Here is a 17,839-nt window from a genome sequence, read left to right on the forward strand (position 1 = left end):
GGAGCTGTTCAGACACGCCTTTAGTAAGCAGCAAAGGATAACTGCATGGTTTCTCCTCAATAAAATGGGTATCAGGGTACCATTCCCTTCACTCTATTACAAACTTCTTCCTCGGGTATGCTCTGTGCAGCCTCAGCTGGTCTGTGGTACCTCAGGGCCTCTGCTCGGGGAATGATGCTGGGGGCTCTGGGAGACCTGGGCACATGCTGCCTGTGACAACTACCCAAGATGAAAATGCCGTGTAGTCACACGTGCATCACTCAATAAGGAAATATTAGGTGACTGCTCTTCCAACTTCAGTCATCTTTTCACTTTTCAAGCATATAAAAGTCCCTGATAGTTGTAAGATGTTTGTTTCGAAGTCATTTGAACAAGCTTGTACCCTGTGAGGACTTCACCCAGCAGAAGGGCGTCCGTTTCGTCCCACAAACCTTCCCAGCCTTTATGCGGGAGTTCAGAAACTGTGAGTCAGGATTATTTCACAACTGAAGAACAAAGGCACAGCACAAAGGCAACAAATCTTTGTGCAGGTGAAACAAAGGGTAACAAATGCCTGTGGTTTAAGCGAACTTGTCCTACTTGTAGGTAGGGCTATGAAATAATCCACCCGTGTGGTCAGGAGCTGGGTGCTTGAGGTGGTGTCTGGGGAGCGGTTGTCTCTCCTTGCCTGTCCCAAATGAGTCACAGCACAGGAATGACATGGACCTGTTGGAGCGGGGCCAGAGGAGGACTATGAAGATGCTCAGAGGGCTGGAGCCCCTCTGCTGTGAGGACAGGCTGAGAGAGTTGGGGGGGTTCAGCCTGGAGGAGAGAAGGCTCCGGGGAGACCTTAGAGCCCCTGCCAGAACCTAAAGGGGCTACAGGAGGGATGGGGAGGATCTGGATCAGGGAGGGGAGCCATGGGATGAGGGCGAACGGTTTTAAACTGGAAGAGGGGAGATTTAGATTAGATATTAGGAAGAAATCCTTTGCTGTGAGGGTGGTGAGCCCCTGGCCCAGGTTGCCCAGAGAAGCTGTGGCTGCCCCATCCCTGGAGGGGTTCAAGGCCAGGTTGGACGGGGCTTGGAGCAACCTGGGCTGGTGGGAGGTGTCCCTGCCCAGGGCAGGGGGTGGCACTGGGTGGTCTTTTAGGTCCCTTCTAAGCCGAACCATTCTGTGATTCTATAAATGCTGCTGCTGCTGGAAGGCATTGGAGAAGAGCAGCTGCTCAGGATGATGCTCTGCTTTGACCCGCGGGGCTCAGTTCAGCCTGCGCTGCTGGAAGAGGATGAGTTTTGTGGACCTGAAGCCCGGTTGCGCGGGGCTCACCTGCCCGTGCCCCAAGCCCAGCCACACCTCTGAGGCAACGGGGCAGGACCCCTGCCCTCTTTAGCTGTAAAATCAGAAAAAAGAATGTTGGTTTTTTTTTTTTTTGAAGCATTGCATCCCCCTCGTACTGCCCAGCTCCTCCTGTCTGCTGTGCTTGGGCCAGCCAGAACAGGCATGGAGCTGGCGGTGGCTGTCTGGGACCCCCCTGGGGCACGAGTCACACCAACACCGGTGCCACAGGACATGCTCGGGGACACGCTCAGGGCTCATATCAAGACGAGCATCTTCAGCTTGTGTTGGTGCGGTGTCAGGAGCCCAACAGCCGCTGATGACCTGCCCCAGGAGTCACGGGGGGACCCGCCCCTCCCCCCCCCAATGGCATGGCCAACATCACCCCCCTGTTACATATTAAATATATAACAACATATAACTTTTTTTTTAGTATGTGCCTGAAGTCTCATGTGTGGCTTTATAGAGCATATGTATGTAAGGATATGTGTCCCTGTGTGAGCAAGAGAGTAGGTGCGTGTATGTAAGAATATAAATTTATTTATACATATATTTGAATATTATATATAAAAAAGAATAGGTGTTTGAAGCATTGGGTGTGGCTATGTGTCTATATTTTATATATACAATAGACAGTATATTATAGATGATGTTATATGTAATATAAGAAGTTACATGTTTTAGACATCTAAAAGTCCGTCTGATACTGTGTGTATAGAGAATGTATAAATATTGAATCTTAAACCCATTGAGGTTGGAAAAGACCCTTAAGATCATCAAGTACAACCAGGGTTTTTTTTAAAGTATGCACACACGCAAATATGTATATAAAAATATGTGGTTTATATGTAAGCCATATGATATATGAGCATTTTATAAGATCACAGAATCATAGAATCGCCCAGGTTGGAAGGGACCTTTCAGATCATCGAGTCCAACCATCAGCCTAACTCTGACCAAAACCATCACTAACCCATATCTCTCAGCTCTGTGTCTACCCGGCTTTGAAACACCTCCAGGGACGGTGCCTCAACTGCTTCCCTGGGCAGCCTGTTCCAATGCTTGGTAACCCTTGCAGTGTAAAAATTTTTCCTAATCTTGCCGTTTCCTCTTGTCTTGTCGCCTGTTCCTTGGGAGAAGAGCCCAACCCCCCCACACCGTTGCCTATCCGCTCCTTTGAGGCAGCTGCAGAGAGCGAGAAGGTCTCCCCTCGGCCTCCTCTTCTCCAGGCTGAACATCCCCAGCTCCCTCAGCCGCTCCTCACAAGGCTTGTGCTCCAGACCCCTCACCAGCTCCGTTGCCCTTCTCTGGACACGCTCCAGCCCCTCAAGGTCTTTCTTGGCGTGAGGGGCCCAACACGGGACACAGCCCTCGAGGTGGGGCCTCACCAGTGCCCAGTCCAGGGGGGCCATCACTGCCCTGGTCCTGCTGGCCACACTGTTCCTGATACAAGCCAGGATGCTGTTGGCCTTCTTGGCCACCGCAAGATAGTGTTATATGGTCTCTATGACGTTCTATGTTATAGTATATGTTGCATATTGAATATTTTTTTTTTATATGTATATATACACACACATACACACCCCCAAAAGGGTGCCTGAGACTGGATATGCATGTAGTATAAAAATATGTATGTGTATAAAACCATAGGTGTCTATGTGTTTTAGATACACTATATAGGTATTATATATGTTAGAAAATATGTATCATATATTATTTTATTGTATACATTATATAGTACTATGATGTATTAGGTGCTGTGTATTGTACATATAAAAAGGATCCCTGAGACGTGTGTGGAGAGAATACTAACATATGTGTGTACATAAAAGACCAGATGTCTGTGTAAGAGCAGGAGAGTGTGTGCGTGGGGGTTTAAACAGAGAGACAGTATATATTTTTTTATATATATATTAGAGTATTACAATATATACAAGAAGAGGTGGCTGTCAGAGAGGGTGGGTGTGTATACAAAGTCATACACACGAGATGCATTATATAGTAGGTACTATCAGGAAATTTTATATATGATATTGCAGATATGAAAGAAGGGTATCTGAGACTGTAGAGTACAAACACACAGGTGTACATAAAAGAACAGATGACTGCGCAAGGGTGTGTTTTATTTATATGCAATATATTATATAATTATATATCATGTTCTAAGATTAATTATATGCTATTAATATCACATATAGCTCAACTATGATTCAAGATGGCCAGCGTGGCTTCACCAAGGGCAAGTCCTGCCTGACCAATCTAGTGGCTGGCTACGATGGAGTGATTGCATCAGTGGCCAAAGGAAGAGCTGTGGCTATCATCTAGCTGGACATCTGCAAGGCCTCTGTCACAGTCCCCCACAACAGCCTTCTCTCTAAGTTGGAGCGATACAGATTCTTGATGGATGGACTGTTCGGTGGATAAGGAACTGGCTGGATGGTTGCATCCAGACGGTGTTGGTCAATGGCTCAATGTCCACATGGACAGGGGTGACAAGTGATGTCCCTCAGGGAGCTGTACTGGGACTGGTGCTGTTCAATGTCTTCATCAATGATTCAGACAGTGGGATCAAGTGCACCCTCAGCAAATTTGCAGATGACACCAAGCTGAGTGGCGCAGTCGATGTGCCAGAGGGACGGGATGCCATCCAGAGGGACCTGGACGAGCTGGAGAGGTGGGCCCGAGCAAATCTCATGAAGTTCAACAAGGCCAAGTGCAAGGTCCTGCACTTGGGTCGGGACAATCCTTATCAACACGGTCTGTGGGATGACATGATAGAGAGCAGCCCTGCAGAAAAGGCCTTGGGGGTATTCGTGGATGAAAAGCTGGACATGAGCCAACAATGTGCGCTTGCAGCCCAGAAGGCCAATCGCATCCTGGGCTGCATCAGAAGAACCGTGGCCAGCAGATCCAGAGAAGGGATTCTCCCCCTCTACTCTGCTCTTGTGAGACCCCACCTGCAGTGCTGTGTCCAGCTCTGGAGCCCTCAGCACAAGAAGGACACGGACCTGTTGGAGCGGGGCCAGAGGAGGGCCACCAAGATGCTCCGAGGACAGGCTGAGAGAGCTGGGGGGGTTCAGCCTGGAGGAGAGAAGGCTCCGGGGAGACCTTAGAGCCCCTGCCAGTCCCTAAAGGGGGCTCCAGGAAAGCTGGGGAGGGGCTGTTTGCAAGGGCATGTAGCAACAGGACGAGGGGCAATGGCCTTAAACCAGAGCAGGGCAGGTTTAGATCAGACATGAGGAAGAAGTTCTTTACACTGAGGGTGGTGAGACACTGGCCCAGGTTGCCCAGAGAGGGGGTGGAGGCCCCATCCCTGGAGACATTCAAGGCCAGGCTGGATGAGGCTCTGAGCAACCTGCTCTAGTTGAAGATGTCCCTGCTCCCTGCAGGGGGGTTGGACTAGATGGCCTTTAGAGGTCCCTTCAACCCAACACGTTCTATGACTCTATATATAATAGCATAATTATGTATAATATCGACTATAAATGTGAATAATAGACTACATGATACATAATATATAATATATAGTATATATATATCATATATATATAATATGCCATATATTATGGTTTTTTCCTATCACATATTATTATTTTATACTTTTTTATATATATGAAAGAGTGCCTGAGACGGCATGCACATTTATAGGGAGAGTAGATAAAATTGCGAGGGGAGAGACAGAGTGCGCGTGTGTGTAAACTAAAGCTACATACATATGTATGTTGAAATAACTATGTATATTAAGTATTTTAAAAAGGGGAGGGGGAGTTGTGAGAGGATATCATATAGTTTTATTTATACAAGTATATTTGAATAGCGTGTATGTGTCTGTGAGAGTGTGGCCGTGGTACAAAAAGAAAAAAGACATGATGTTACATACACTATCATCAAATGCATGGGGTATGCAGCTATACGAAAAAAGGGTGTCTGAAGCTGTATATAAATATGTATATGTAGCTACAGAAAAGAGTAAGTGTCTGCGTGAGTGTGCGTTTATAATATATATTATATATAAAGGGTGGCTGAGTGTATTTATGTGCAGCATCATTAATTACTATGCTCCCTCTACAAACACGCACTATAGAGAGGTGGTAGATGCCCCATCCCTGGAAACTATTTTTTATCTTTATATATATATATATCTAAGAACAGCTGTGGGAGGGGGTGTGCCTGGCAGGGGAGGGGAGGGCCAGGACTCCCCCTCTCTTCCCCCCGGGGACCCCCAGCCTGTGCCGTCCCCAACCGGGGCTGTGCCACCCCCGCAGCCCCCACCACACGCTTTTCCTTCCCAATCCGCTGCTGAGAAGTGGGTTTTTTCTTCAATCTTTACATCAACCTTCACCTTAAGAAGTCTCCCGAACGCTCTTCCTTTTCCCCCCGAGAAAAGCGAGTTTTATTCACCATTTCTTCAAACAAAACGAATGGAAAGTAACGCTGGGGTTCCAAAAAGCCCCCCCAGACACCGCAGCCTCAGAACCTGCAGCAGAAGCCAGCCAGGGCAAAGCGAGGGGGCTGGGGGGCCATCAGTCAACTTCAGCCCTGAAAAAAGTGTCATAAAGAGAGAGCATTTCTTTCCGTGCCACGTTAAAAGGGTATATTCAATTGCTTGTCACCCTTTAAGGGCCTTTTAGTAGGAAATAGTGGTTTTATATTTGCAGCTGAGCCAGAATTTGAGCAAGAGCTCGCCCAGCCTAAGCCACGTCAAGCTCAGCACGAGAAAAGAGGCACGAGGAAAGGCACCAAGGACATGGCTACACCAGCACACCGCTTTGGTTATTGTTTGATATATAAAAACACATCAAATTTATTCAGTCTTTTAGTAGAGCATACCGGGGATCCTGCTGCACCGCAAAAGCATCTGCAGGTACCCAGGGCTTCACGTCAGACCCTCGCAGCCGAGCTCAGGCCATTTTCCCATCGCCAGATCCCACTGCGAGCCAAGGGGACGGCAATATGTTACTCGATACAAGCACGAGCTTAACCGAGTGACGACTGACAGCCCTAAGACCCTCCTGGAGTCTTAGGAAGAGCCCTCTGAACACATCAAAATACTTGGTGCACTGTTTTTTTCTGTGTCCAAGGGCTTTGAGATCTCATTCTGGTGAAACCTGCAACTGTTTTTTTAAAGAACCGGTGTTTTGAAAATGAGTAATTCCAGAAACTGAGAAGCGGGGCTGCAAGGATTGCCTGGCTATTGCTGTCGTGTCGTGCAAGCAGCCTCACACGAGCAGCCTTGAAGATGGTTTGCAGATCGGCTGCAGCAGTGCGGGACTCATTCTGAGCTGAACGACCTCCCTGGGAGCCCAGGTAAAGTGGGGGTTGGTGCCCAATATTAAAACTCACCCTAATGAGGGTTCTCTGTATAGAAACATCAGTTTCTATAATCAGAGAGAGGAAGACGGGCTGGTAAATGCATCTGACAATGCAATATGCTCTCTGTAGGTGGTAAAAGAACACGTTCAGTCCTCAAAAACAGCCACGCAGCCCTCGGAAAGACAAGGTGCAGCTCTTTGGAAATAAAGAACAAATCTTGGCTGGGATTTTACCTCTTCTCTGACTTTTGAGGTGTGGGTACTGGTGGAGGTGTTATGGCCAACAGAAACCACAGATTAATGGATACCAGCGGTCAGCCCTAAGCAAGTGTTCTCCAGAAATCCCCTCCTCTACCTTTTGTGTGCATTTCTACTGTTAAGAGATAATCTTCGCACCCACTGGAACTGCACACGGAGAACAGCGTATACGACTAACACAACCTCGAAGCAGAACATGTATTTGGGGGGGGAAAAAAAAAGCTGATATTCCCCAGCTCTATCCCACCTCACCCAGGACTCATGATTTTGATGTTATTTGAAATGAATATCTATGTGACGCCACCCAGTGTTTTCTAAAAATTATTTTTACTTGGCACGGGGCAGTACTACAAGCACCTGGCTCACCAGGCTTCAGAGACACGGACACGTCTGTTAGAAATCAGGCGACAGAAGAGATGCGAAGCCTGCTCTCCTGTCTAACAGTGCTCACCGTTGCTGCTGAAGCTCAAAAGACATTACAGGACACAGGAAAAGAGTAGCTGCTTTTTCCTTTTTCCACAGGCAATGATCTCTCTCTCTCTCACTCCGCACCCAACTGCATTTTAACAGAGTATTTACACGCTCGCACGTTGCTTACAAAGACCTCCTGGCAAAACCCGTCAGACTCAATATGAATCACTGAAGAACAGAAGGGGACGGGACAGTCTCTTCACAAGTTATCATAGTCGTCATCATCTTCATGCTTCCTTTTCAAGGGATTCGATTCATTAGATGTATTCTGTGATGACACCATATTTGTAGTAATAAGAATGTTCTTTGGTCCAATTAACGAAGGATTAATTAGAACATTCTGAACTGTTGGAGTAGTCGGTGTGGCTGTGAAAAAAAGAAAGACGTCGTTGAATGAAACGCTTAAAAAAACGACAGTTGATTTTCCCGCACTAAAACAGAACTTCCAACCCAATAAAGCAGCGTAGGACTAGAACATTTGGGGCTGAAACCCCTGGAATGATCCTGAAAGTGAAGCAGAGAAAACAGGACAATGCTAGCGGGGTGAGCACAAGAGCAAGCGAGCACAGAGGTGGCAGTTAAGGTGTAAGGGAAATCTGCCTGAAACACTGTATGTTCTGGGTGACACCACTGTGCTGCAAACAGGAATCAAAACTAGAATTCACTGGAATGACCAGAGAGGGGACACTGCCTGCCTTACGTAAGGAGACACAAAAGACTAGCAATTTTTAACTACAGAAGAGGTGAAGTAATTTCCCACATTATTACTAGAAATTAATTTTGGTTCTGCTCAAAAGAACACCAAAAAGTGCCGCTGATCTTTACAGCTTGTGTTTTACCTGACTTGACTGCTGCCTGAGAAGACGGGATCTGTACGGTGAACCTCTGACCAGTCAGCGACACTGGAGTGCCAACTTTTGTTGAGACGGATACTGTTTGTGCTGAAGGTGTACCTGATATTTAAAACATCTCAGTCAAAAGATAAAAATAAAACCAAAAAACTGGCACTCATAAGTTCACTTTCAAAGTGGAACCTATTATTTTCAAAGTAGTGGGAACACACAAGAACGTACTGATGCTGGTTATACAGGAGTCAGATTTTCAGGCAGAATCGCACATTTACTCAAGACCTATAAAATTCTAGGCTAATACGTAAGTGTACGTGCTCAGTCATAAATTTTGTGAGCCTTTTAATATTTAGTGCCATTTGTAGTCAGTGTAGTGCTTACGTCGAGGAAAAAACCCTCAAGCTTACGTAAGTTTATTGAATAGTCTCCTCACATATAGAAGTTATCACAAATACAGGAATAAAAATACAGAACGTCAGTAATGTATATATGTATCAAAGATTACGATAATCTTTTCGAAACTAATTTAATTTTTCTGATGCTGTCAAAGTTCAGGTGGCACCCAATGTGTCCTCAGTGGTTGAAGGACGCTTTAAATTACTCCTCATTATTTTTTTCCTTCATAAAATCAACATGGGAAACCCCAACTGAGCTGTTTCCTACCTAAAGTAGGAGTGCTGGGCCTGCTGCTCACAGCACCAACACTCAGGCGAGGGACTGTTATTCTCCCTGCAGAGGAGGAGACCTGTCAAGAGAGAACACTCAGTTTAGCATCCCATTAGAAATTAACAGTTCTTAACATGAAAACAAGAAACAGTTCTTCCTACAAAACCACAGAGAGCCTATTTCACGGCAGCAATACACAATCTGTATGCCAACATAGAAGTTCTCAAACTCTTCATGGTGTGAACATCACTGGTGTGAGCTGAGAGCTCCTGGACGTGACAGAAAGCCAAAAATCATCAGGCAGCTCATCTGGCAAACAGCACTCTGCTCAATCAAGTTAGTTTCCACTGCAAAGGCCAACTAGGACATTTTAATCAACGATTATTATTCCACTCTACACCTAGCACCAAAGCACATCCCATGTCAACACCTGGAACCTTACGTTCAACTTCTAAGATTCTTTCATTAAAATGTGGGAAATAATTACTAAATCCTACACACTGAGACATTCAGTATTTTCCAGCAAGCAAAGTAAATATTTTCTCTTTCCTCTAAAGCAAAAACAACTGTGGTATAAGTACAAAATACCCTTTAATATCGATACTAATGCCTTATGTTTGCCTTTTACAATCTGATACTCAACTTGACAATTTTGCTTTAATGCTAAAAAGATTCACAGATGCATTCTTTTAATACGCTTTGCATTTGAAACTAGCTAGCAATACGAATACTTGCAAATCCCTGGAGATAAAGAACACTGACCTAGTTTCAAACACTCTTTTGACATACACAGGTCAGTATTTGCCCACACGTATCCTTCAGAGGTGTGGAAAACTCTTAATTCCAACATTCCTGACAAACAACGTGGGCATTAGGTGAATCGTCCCCGACCCAGACCCCTTACCTTCTTCTGTAAAGACTTCAGTCTGTAGTTGGGGGCTGTCAAGCAGTATCTGTCAGGCGGAAGCCTGGGTCCAGAATAAGGCTTTATCAATGGCAACGGCGTCTGGTTTTTCTGCCTTGCAATATCTAACAAGAACTGGAGAGACACGGTTACGTTCCCACCTGGGGTCTTTGATTATGTTGTGTTGTTATCAACACATTTTTACTTACGTCTCTTGGAGGCGGAGATGTAAACGACTGATCTGTTCGACACTGAATTGCCAACCTCACGTCATCTGCATCGACGCTGGATTTCTTTGCATGGCTCGAGTAAATTTTTGCATCTTCCAGTATAGTCGTCACATACCCTTTGAAAAACAGCACCTCTCATTAAGGCTAGATTAAAAGAAATAAATCTTCTCTCCCCCAATCTCACCCGACTGTCACTGAAAACACCGCTTCCTCCAAGGATATTTTTGAAGACTGATAAGGGAACCCCTCCAAGGAAACACGGCTAAAGGCAGCATTGCCCCCCTCCACTCGGCGTTTCCCTCCGCCGGAGCAGCGCCGCTGCCCCTGTCAGGCCCCGGCAGAGCCCCCGGCCCGGCCCGGCCCCGCCGCCCCTTACTGTAGGCGAACTCCAGCATCTGGTTGATGACGCGCGGCTCGTACTCCGTGATGCCCATGTCCTTCAGGATCTGCGCCATCACCTGCGAGGCGGAGAAGGCACCGCTCAGTTCCGCCGCCCTCACCCGCCCCGTCCCGGCCCGTCCCGGCCCCGCGGTACCTGCGCGTCTTTCGGCGCGCTCTTGGGAGACGCCATCTTGGCCGGCTCCATCGCCTCCGCTCCCCCCCGGACGGCCGCTTCCGGTCGCGTGACCGGGTACGGGGGCCGGGAGGGCGGCTGCGGGGCGAGGGTTGCCATGGAGACGTGGCCTGGCCGGGGCCGGGGCCGGGGCCGGGGCCGGGGCCGGGGCGGCGCTGAGCTGAGGGGGAGAAACTGGGTCTTGGCAGCAGCTTGTGCGATGCAGGAGTTGCCGTTCTTCCTTTCTGTGCCAAAGCAAACAAGCCGTCGAGGCCTCTAACGGCCACGGCACAGCGGGGGTTTCGGTGTGTGTCCCCCCGGGCTGGAAAGCGGGGTGGGGAGGAACAGGCCCCTGAGCTCCCTCACACCGGTGTTGGGTTCAGTAGGGCTTCTATCCTGCTTTTTACTTTTAAAAAACTACATTTCTGTGATGCATAAATTCTTTTTAATAAAAATATTTGTGGAGACAAAGTGATTCATGAGTGCACAGACCAGATCTGATGGGGTCAGGGACTTGTCCCCTGCCCCCCGTGCTGCAGAATAGTCCAACATCAGCCGTTTGTCCAGTGATGAAAAAGAAGGGCATGTTATTTCATTAACGACTTTCATTGCTACTTTTTAAACTGTCAGCATTCCCCAGATTAAAGAAAAATGAGAGTATTGGCAACAGGACTTTTTAAGCTTGTTTTCCTAGCAGCCGAAGGATCTCTGCGTACATTCCACACGAGTTTCGTCAAAAGTTTCTCTCTTACTTTCTGAGGCAAAACAGAACAAAGAAAAATTGTTTTCTTGTGATTTTGTCAAATAGGGGGATTAGCAGCATACCAGAAGGAGTTGCAATAGTGTTGTCATTAGCCGTGACAGTCCAAATGAAGCAAGATCTGGAGGAAGACACCATATCCGCACTAGACCAGCTGATAGAAGAGGGAAGAGAAGCCAAACTCCTTTGAGAGCAAGAAGAAATAAACAGCTGTTAACTTGTGATCCCTCTGATTCATGCCTGCAACGCGTTGCAAAACGTTCCAGCAGCAGCGAGACTCTCTCTCCTGCTTCCCACCTACACCAAGGATGATGTTTAGCACCTGGAAGCCGTACCCTCAGCCTACCTCGATGTAAATGCAACATTCAAACCTGCCTTGGGCCCCGTACATTTGTACTGAGACAGCGGCTGGCAGCTGGCCCCCCACGCTGTGGGTTTGCTGGTGGTGGGGGTGCCTGATGGGGGGCAGAGGCAGCCCCACGGCTGCAGCAGCAGCTGGAGGAGCTGGAAAACCGGTGTCCAGCGTGAGCCAGTGCTGGAGGTGCAGGCAGCCGGAATGCCTCTGCTGAGGCTCTTTGGCTGGAAGCACTGTAGCGTTGTAGTCCAAGTCATTTGACTTTCATGAGTCAGAGTGCATTACACAAAAACATCCTGCGAGGAGGGAACGGAGGATGAATTCCAGACACTGACCTTAGACAACAAACAAAACCCACTTTTTTCCCCTTGTTTTAGGAAAGAGGGGGAGGGGAGCTCTTCCACCTCGGACGGGGTGCAGGCTGTGGATCAGGCTGAAACTTGGCATCATCGGCCCATCTGCTGTCACTGCCGTTTATTCCCAATGCGGTAAAAAAGAAAGATACTTTGTACTGCCAAAGGGCTCTGGGTTTACCCCCAGGAGCAGGCAAAGACCCTTCTGGACCCCTCGGATTTCCTGTCCGTGCTGTGACCGCCTTCCCCACCAACGCTGCTGCACAGAAGTGACTCTCCAGGCTGAGCAGCACCACCAAGAGCTGTGGCTACTTGCGGCTTTTCTGCCTGGAAACCAGTGGCGAGGAGAAGACAGTGGAGAGCCAGTTTCCACAGGGGAGATAGTTGTCCCTGAGGCCACAAATGCCTTCCGTGTGGGCAGCTGAGCTGGAGCGTCTCTGCCTGGCCGTGAAAGCTTCCTCCCCACCGCCAGTCCTCTGGGGCACGGCCGTGCTGTGAATGCCTGCGTTCAGCGGGCTGCAGGCACTGCACGCCGGCCGAATGAAAGAGCAGTCACCCTTCATCTCTGCCCAGACACTGGGCTTTCTATCAGCATTGGAAAACAGGAAACTGGGTCACGGCGTGGCCAGGCCAAGCGCTGACTCCCCCATCTGCCACCGCCAAACCGGCGACGTTCATCAAAGGCAACTGTCTCCCAGCTGGGAGCGATCTGCTCGAAGAAACAGGGGCGACAACCACATGCTGTTCAGCCCCTGTGAGCATGCGCCGTCCGGGGCTTAGCTCTGCTCAGGGTGCAGCGTTTAAATCGCCAATGCAAAGTTAAGCACTGGGAATTTCTTCTCAGATGGATTTTTTTTAGAGCTGTTGAAGGTGCGGCAAAGAAAAACCGTGGCACACAGACTACGGGGGATTGGGTTTTTTTTGTACGTGTTCAGGTGCCTAAATCTCTTGGAAAAAAGCCCCCACAGCCAGCGCTTCCACCTCTTGGAAATGGCAGCAGAAATCTCCCTAATGTTAGAACCAAGGCTCTGTCAACACAATGCAGCAACTGTGTTCAGCCCTGACCTTTCGAGCCCAAATCCCACACTACTTGGGTCTACAAAATGCTGGCTTCTGACTACTCCTTCAGACAAGAAAAACTGCAAAGAGCAGAGCTCTGAGGAGGACGGAGGAGGTTTATTATGTACCGGGTACCCTGCTCACTTCTGCCAGCGCCCCAGTTCCCGAGTTATGGAGGAATTTCCAAGGACCTTGGCCGGACACATCCTTCTGTTGAGCTGAGCGGTGTGCGCAGCCTCCCCAGTGCCGAGTGTCCCTGCTCTCTCCGGCTGCGTGCATTTAACCTCCAGCTTCCCAGGGCCTTCCCTTGTGCTTTCCCTCACACTGGCCCCTTTTCCCCTCGCCTCTCCCACGCTTTCCAGCTCGTCATCGCTGATCTTTTCTGAAGTGGAAAGTAAATCAGGGCTAAGTGTCAGACTGTCTCATTTTGAAGACTGATGTTCAAATAAAGGCTTTCCCATCCTATCTTAATAATGTCATTAAAGCACTGTCAGTAGAAATTTCTCAGTCGGCGGCATATGCTGGGGAGGAGCTCATGTGGGAAAGGCCCTAAGTAAACACAGAACGATGGAAAATTATGTAACCGGCCCAAATGGGCTAATTAAATTTCCAGTATCAAAGAACTGTTCTACTCTACCTGGTAACTGCAGGCACTTTTTGCAAGGTAAGGAGAAAAGTGGAGCAGGGGTGCATATTTAGTGCGGCATCATTAGCGGTGCGTAGGTGGAGAGAGGAAAGTGGATGACCGCAGAACGGGCAGCACAGGAAACAGCCGCAAAAAGTCAGGCGGCCCCAGCTGATTTCTGATTTCCTCAGAAACCGTGCCCCGTGCCGGGGAACTCCGGCACCCCGGGGACCTCCCTGCACAAACAGCATCGTCGTCACCGGCGGCAGGAAAGCCATCCTGCAGGTGAAGCATCCTGTGTCTGCCAGCCACGGTGACCGCCTGCGAGCCTCCTTGCCCCTCGGCAGAGCCTCGAGGAAACTTCTCAGCCTAAAGATTTCCAGTCGTGGCATTCACAAGTGCTGGAAGGATCTGGCAAACCACTGAGTGCATCCAAGAGGCTGTTGCCATCCAGCTCCTGTCGGGGGACTGCCTCCCCTTGCAGCTCTTCCACAATCGATCCAGAGTCCTGCCGCCAGATCCGGCTCTGCACGCTTTGTGGGATTCACAGGACTTGAAAGGAAATGTAAAAAAAAGGCCCTTTTCCAAACACTGTGAAGCTAAGGGTAAATATCGGCATGGTAAATATTGTTTTATAACGGTCAACATTGTTTTTCAAAGATTGTGTCTGGCCAATGCTGTACGTGTGAATCTAATATTCCTTTGCTTCTTGTAAAATGGACTAATCGACACTTGGGTATTTATCTTCATCAGCTAAATGGTTACGAACATAATTTTGATTTTTTTTAAGTGATCACGTAAGAATGATTGCATAGACAATTGGTTCTTGGACACTTGCTTCGAAACATGCCTCTCTCTTACCGTGACTCAGGTTTCCATCAAAGGGGAAGACGAAGCCAGCCCTGGCTTTGAAACCAGACATGGGCGCCATCTCGAATCACAGCTATTTCAGAAATGACACGGACCCCTCTGAAGACCAGTCTTTTTCTTTGTTTGACGTCCATATTTTGGTGCCCGTAACTATAATTTCCATCATCCTGTTTTTCTTGGGAGTCTCTGGGAATTTGATTACGATAGTCATTTTCAGACGCTCGCAGGAGATGAGGACCACAGTGAACATGTACCTGTCCAGCATGGCGCTGTCGGACACGCTGATTTTCCTTGGCCTGCCTTCAGATCTCTACCGCCTTTGGAAGTACAAGCCCTATATATTTGGGGATTTTCTCTGCAAGTTCTTCATTTACCTGAGCGAAACGTGCACGTACTGCACCATCCTGCACATCACGACGGTGAGCGCGGAGAGGTACTTTGCCATCTGCTTTCCCCTGAAAGCCAAAACCACCATCACCAAGTGCCGGGTGAAACGGGTCATCCTGGCGCTGTGGGGCTGCTCCCTCCTCACCGCCGGCCCCATCCTCTTCCTCTTTGGGGTGGAACACCCCAATGGCAGCCTGCCCCAGGAGAGCTGGGAGTGCAGGTCCATCGAGCGTGTGGCCCGCACGGGGCTGCTTGAGACCATGACCTGGGTCTCCACCATTTATTTCTTCCTGCCGATGTTCTGCTTGACTCTGCTGTATGGACTCATCTGCAGGAAGCTCTGGCGGAGCGGGCGGCGGCTGCCGGGCTGCCGGGCTGCGGGTGGGAAAAGGTCGCACACGCAGACTGTCAAAATGCTGGGTAAGAGCAGTTTAGCAACCCAATCTGAAGAAGTGCCCTCTTTAATCGCTCCCCCGGGGTGCACAGCGATGTGGAGGATGATGGAGAGGAGGGACAAAACGCACAGAGTTATACAGATTTAAAATCAGTGGATTTACGCTTAGTTTGTGTTCCTGGCTGTTTCTGGTAAGAAGGGGCGTCTCCCACTGCGTGGTGTTCAGGCTGTGGATCTTGCGGCGCAGCGGGGAAACAGATCAGCCTGGCTTTTGGTTGCTTTGAGATCACGTTCCTCATGTCCCCCCACCATCTCTGACCTTGTGGGATTAAATACAGGAAAATGGAAAATTCTGTGACTTAAAACCGGACTAGGCACTTACCCTGCTACGGCAAGGAAAGGTTATTTCCCCTGCAAAATTTCTCAAGCTTAGTGACTATGGCTTTGTCCAGGATGGCAACAACCCACCTGTCTGGCCTTAGTTGAACATGATCGTTATCCTGTGCCAGCTGGTACCTCTGCCTCGGTGCAGACATTGAAATCAGGGTTTGGGTCTCCTCCCCTCCTCCCCATCCCTCCAGCCGCTCCCTCCCAAGCTTCCCCCCCTAGATCCTTGTCCCCAGGGAAGCAGCAGCACCCCCCAAGACTGGAGATACCTTCAGTAAAAGGTACCACAGCTATGCCTCGGCTAGATTCCTACCAGGTTTTATTTGCTTATCGTGTGCTCTGTTTTCCCGTCCTCTTCCTCAGTGCCTCCTGGTCCAGTTTGCTCCCCTTTTCCGCCCCTCTGCTTCCCAGAAGAGCCCCCACCTCCCGTGTCCCTGCTCCTTGCCCTCCGATACCCGTCACAAGATGCCAATGGCTACTCAGAATTTCAGGCCTAGAGTGGGCAGTAGCCCCCTTCATTTAAGTACAGGCTGCTTTGCCCCAGCCTGATTTGATTCCCTTACCTCCACTGGACAACATGGGTGTAGAGACGCTCATTTTAATTGCAAACAACTAACTTTGTGTGCAACTGTCCTCGTTGCTTGAGATTACTGGTAATCACAGCACAAGAGCAGCCGGGCAAGGCAGGGCGTCTTGTCTTTGCTGGGTTAAATTTAGCAACCTCATGTCTCGATCCTTAAATAGTCTAAAGAGGTAGAATAAACTGCTCAAGATGACTGAAGTGTGCTCTCTTCCTTTTTAGCCGTCGTAGTTTTGGCCTTTGTGCTGTGTTGGCTCCCGTTCCACGTCGGCCGAATCCTCTTTGCCCAGAGTCAGGTCATCCTGTACGACCTCACGCAGTACTTCAACCTCATCGCCATGCTTCTCTTCTACCTGGGCGCTTCTATAAACCCCATACTTTACAACATCATGTCACACAAATACAGGAATGCGATGAGCAAAATCCTGCACCACAAGCAAACTCGGCGCTGCAGGAGCCTGACCAGGAGTGAAAAGGTTTCTTTTGAAGGTACAGAACTTGGTTCTTTTACATCAACTGTTCAGCACTGACTTAATTCTCGCAACACAAGCCGTTTGCCAGCAGTGTTGTGGGTCGAAACCCAGGTAGATTGTACGCATGGAGACTGGAACAAGTTTTCAGGCTGTCTTTTTGGCTACTGTGTGTTTCCTGAGATAGGTTTGGAGCGTTTCAGGAAGGCTGGAGTTGATTCATGTTATCCCTGTGCATAGCAGGGCTGGGCTCTTCTCTTCAGTGAACTTAGCAGCCACATTGTCCAGCTTAACCCTCCACGAAGCTCCTGTGAAGGGATTTGTCTCTGTTTTTGAGGACCAGACATTTCGTTAATCAGAGACCTGTGAAACGTAATTCAAGTTACTTTCTTCCCACTGAAGCCAAGAGCAAGTGGAGGCTAAAGCCAGGCCAGCTGTTTGCTCTCAGCAAATAAGTGCAAGAAATAAATACATCTGTAAGGTGCTTGGTAAGAAATTACTCATTTAGCAGGACTATGAATGCATCGCCTTCTTCCTACAGACTGATTTATTGCTCATCCCTCAGGTCTCTTTGAGTTGCTTCCCTCATTTTCAGTCTTTTGTCTTGTTCTTTATTCAAACTACGCCCAGCTTTCCGCAGAGTCAGACGCCATCTCTGCTCATCTCTATGGCGAGAAACCATCCTTGCCTTTAGAGCTCATCTGAATGGACCAGGGACAAATCCCACGGGGGCAGTTGCTCGGCAGGGAAGCAGGAGAGGAAGGCGTTTGCCCGTCTCCAGTGTTTGTAAAACAGGCAAACACCGACCGAGTCCAGATCAGTCGTTCACGGGCTGTCCCAAGACCTCCCGTAAAAGGGTTCAAGAAATCACAATATTGGGTCCCCTCACCGACACCGCTCTCGGAAAAGGACAGTGTTGCATTAAGGTTCCCACAAGTGACTCTTCTTCCAGAAAGATTTTTTTTTTTAAGACAGCTCTTAACGACACGAAATAATTTCGGGTTTCTTCACCTTAAATTACATACAACACAAATGACTGC

At 48.6% G+C, this 17,839-nt stretch overlaps 2 protein-coding genes across 3 annotated transcripts; one reads left to right on the plus strand and one right to left on the minus strand.

Moving 5' to 3' along the window:
• Positions 1-7,192: 7,192 nt before the first annotated feature.
• Positions 7,193-10,624, minus strand: TAF9B (TATA-box binding protein associated factor 9b). 2 transcript variants are annotated; one of them, XM_054214965.1, is made up of 7 exons: positions 10,542-10,624; positions 10,383-10,464; positions 9,986-10,122; positions 9,777-9,911; positions 8,870-8,951; positions 8,198-8,311; positions 7,193-7,724 (listed from the first exon to the last, which is right to left on the minus strand). In XM_054214965.1, the coding sequence occupies exons 1-7, from the start codon at positions 10,590-10,592 to the stop codon at positions 7,558-7,560; spliced, it is 768 nt and encodes a 255-aa protein (XP_054070940.1). In that variant the 5' UTR covers positions 10,593-10,624; the 3' UTR covers positions 7,193-7,557. The 2 variants fall into 2 exon arrangements, with proteins under 2 accessions (XP_054070940.1, XP_054070942.1); XM_054214967.1 differs by having other exon boundaries at positions 10,546-10,606.
• A 3,014-nt stretch (positions 10,625-13,638) lies between these two features.
• Positions 13,639-17,827, plus strand: LOC128914770 (growth hormone secretagogue receptor type 1-like). The gene is made up of 2 exons (XM_054214307.1): positions 13,639-15,388; positions 16,552-17,827. Exons 1-2 carry the CDS (start codon positions 14,632-14,634, stop codon positions 16,857-16,859), a joined length of 1,065 nt encoding a protein of 354 aa, XP_054070282.1. The 5' UTR covers positions 13,639-14,631; the 3' UTR covers positions 16,860-17,827.
• Positions 17,828-17,839: the final 12 nt, after the last annotated feature.

This window comes from Rissa tridactyla, chromosome 9 (genome assembly GCF_028500815.1).
Source record: "Rissa tridactyla isolate bRisTri1 chromosome 9, bRisTri1.patW.cur.20221130, whole genome shotgun sequence".
In the NCBI taxonomy this organism is placed as follows: domain Eukaryota; kingdom Metazoa; phylum Chordata; class Aves; order Charadriiformes; family Laridae; genus Rissa; species Rissa tridactyla.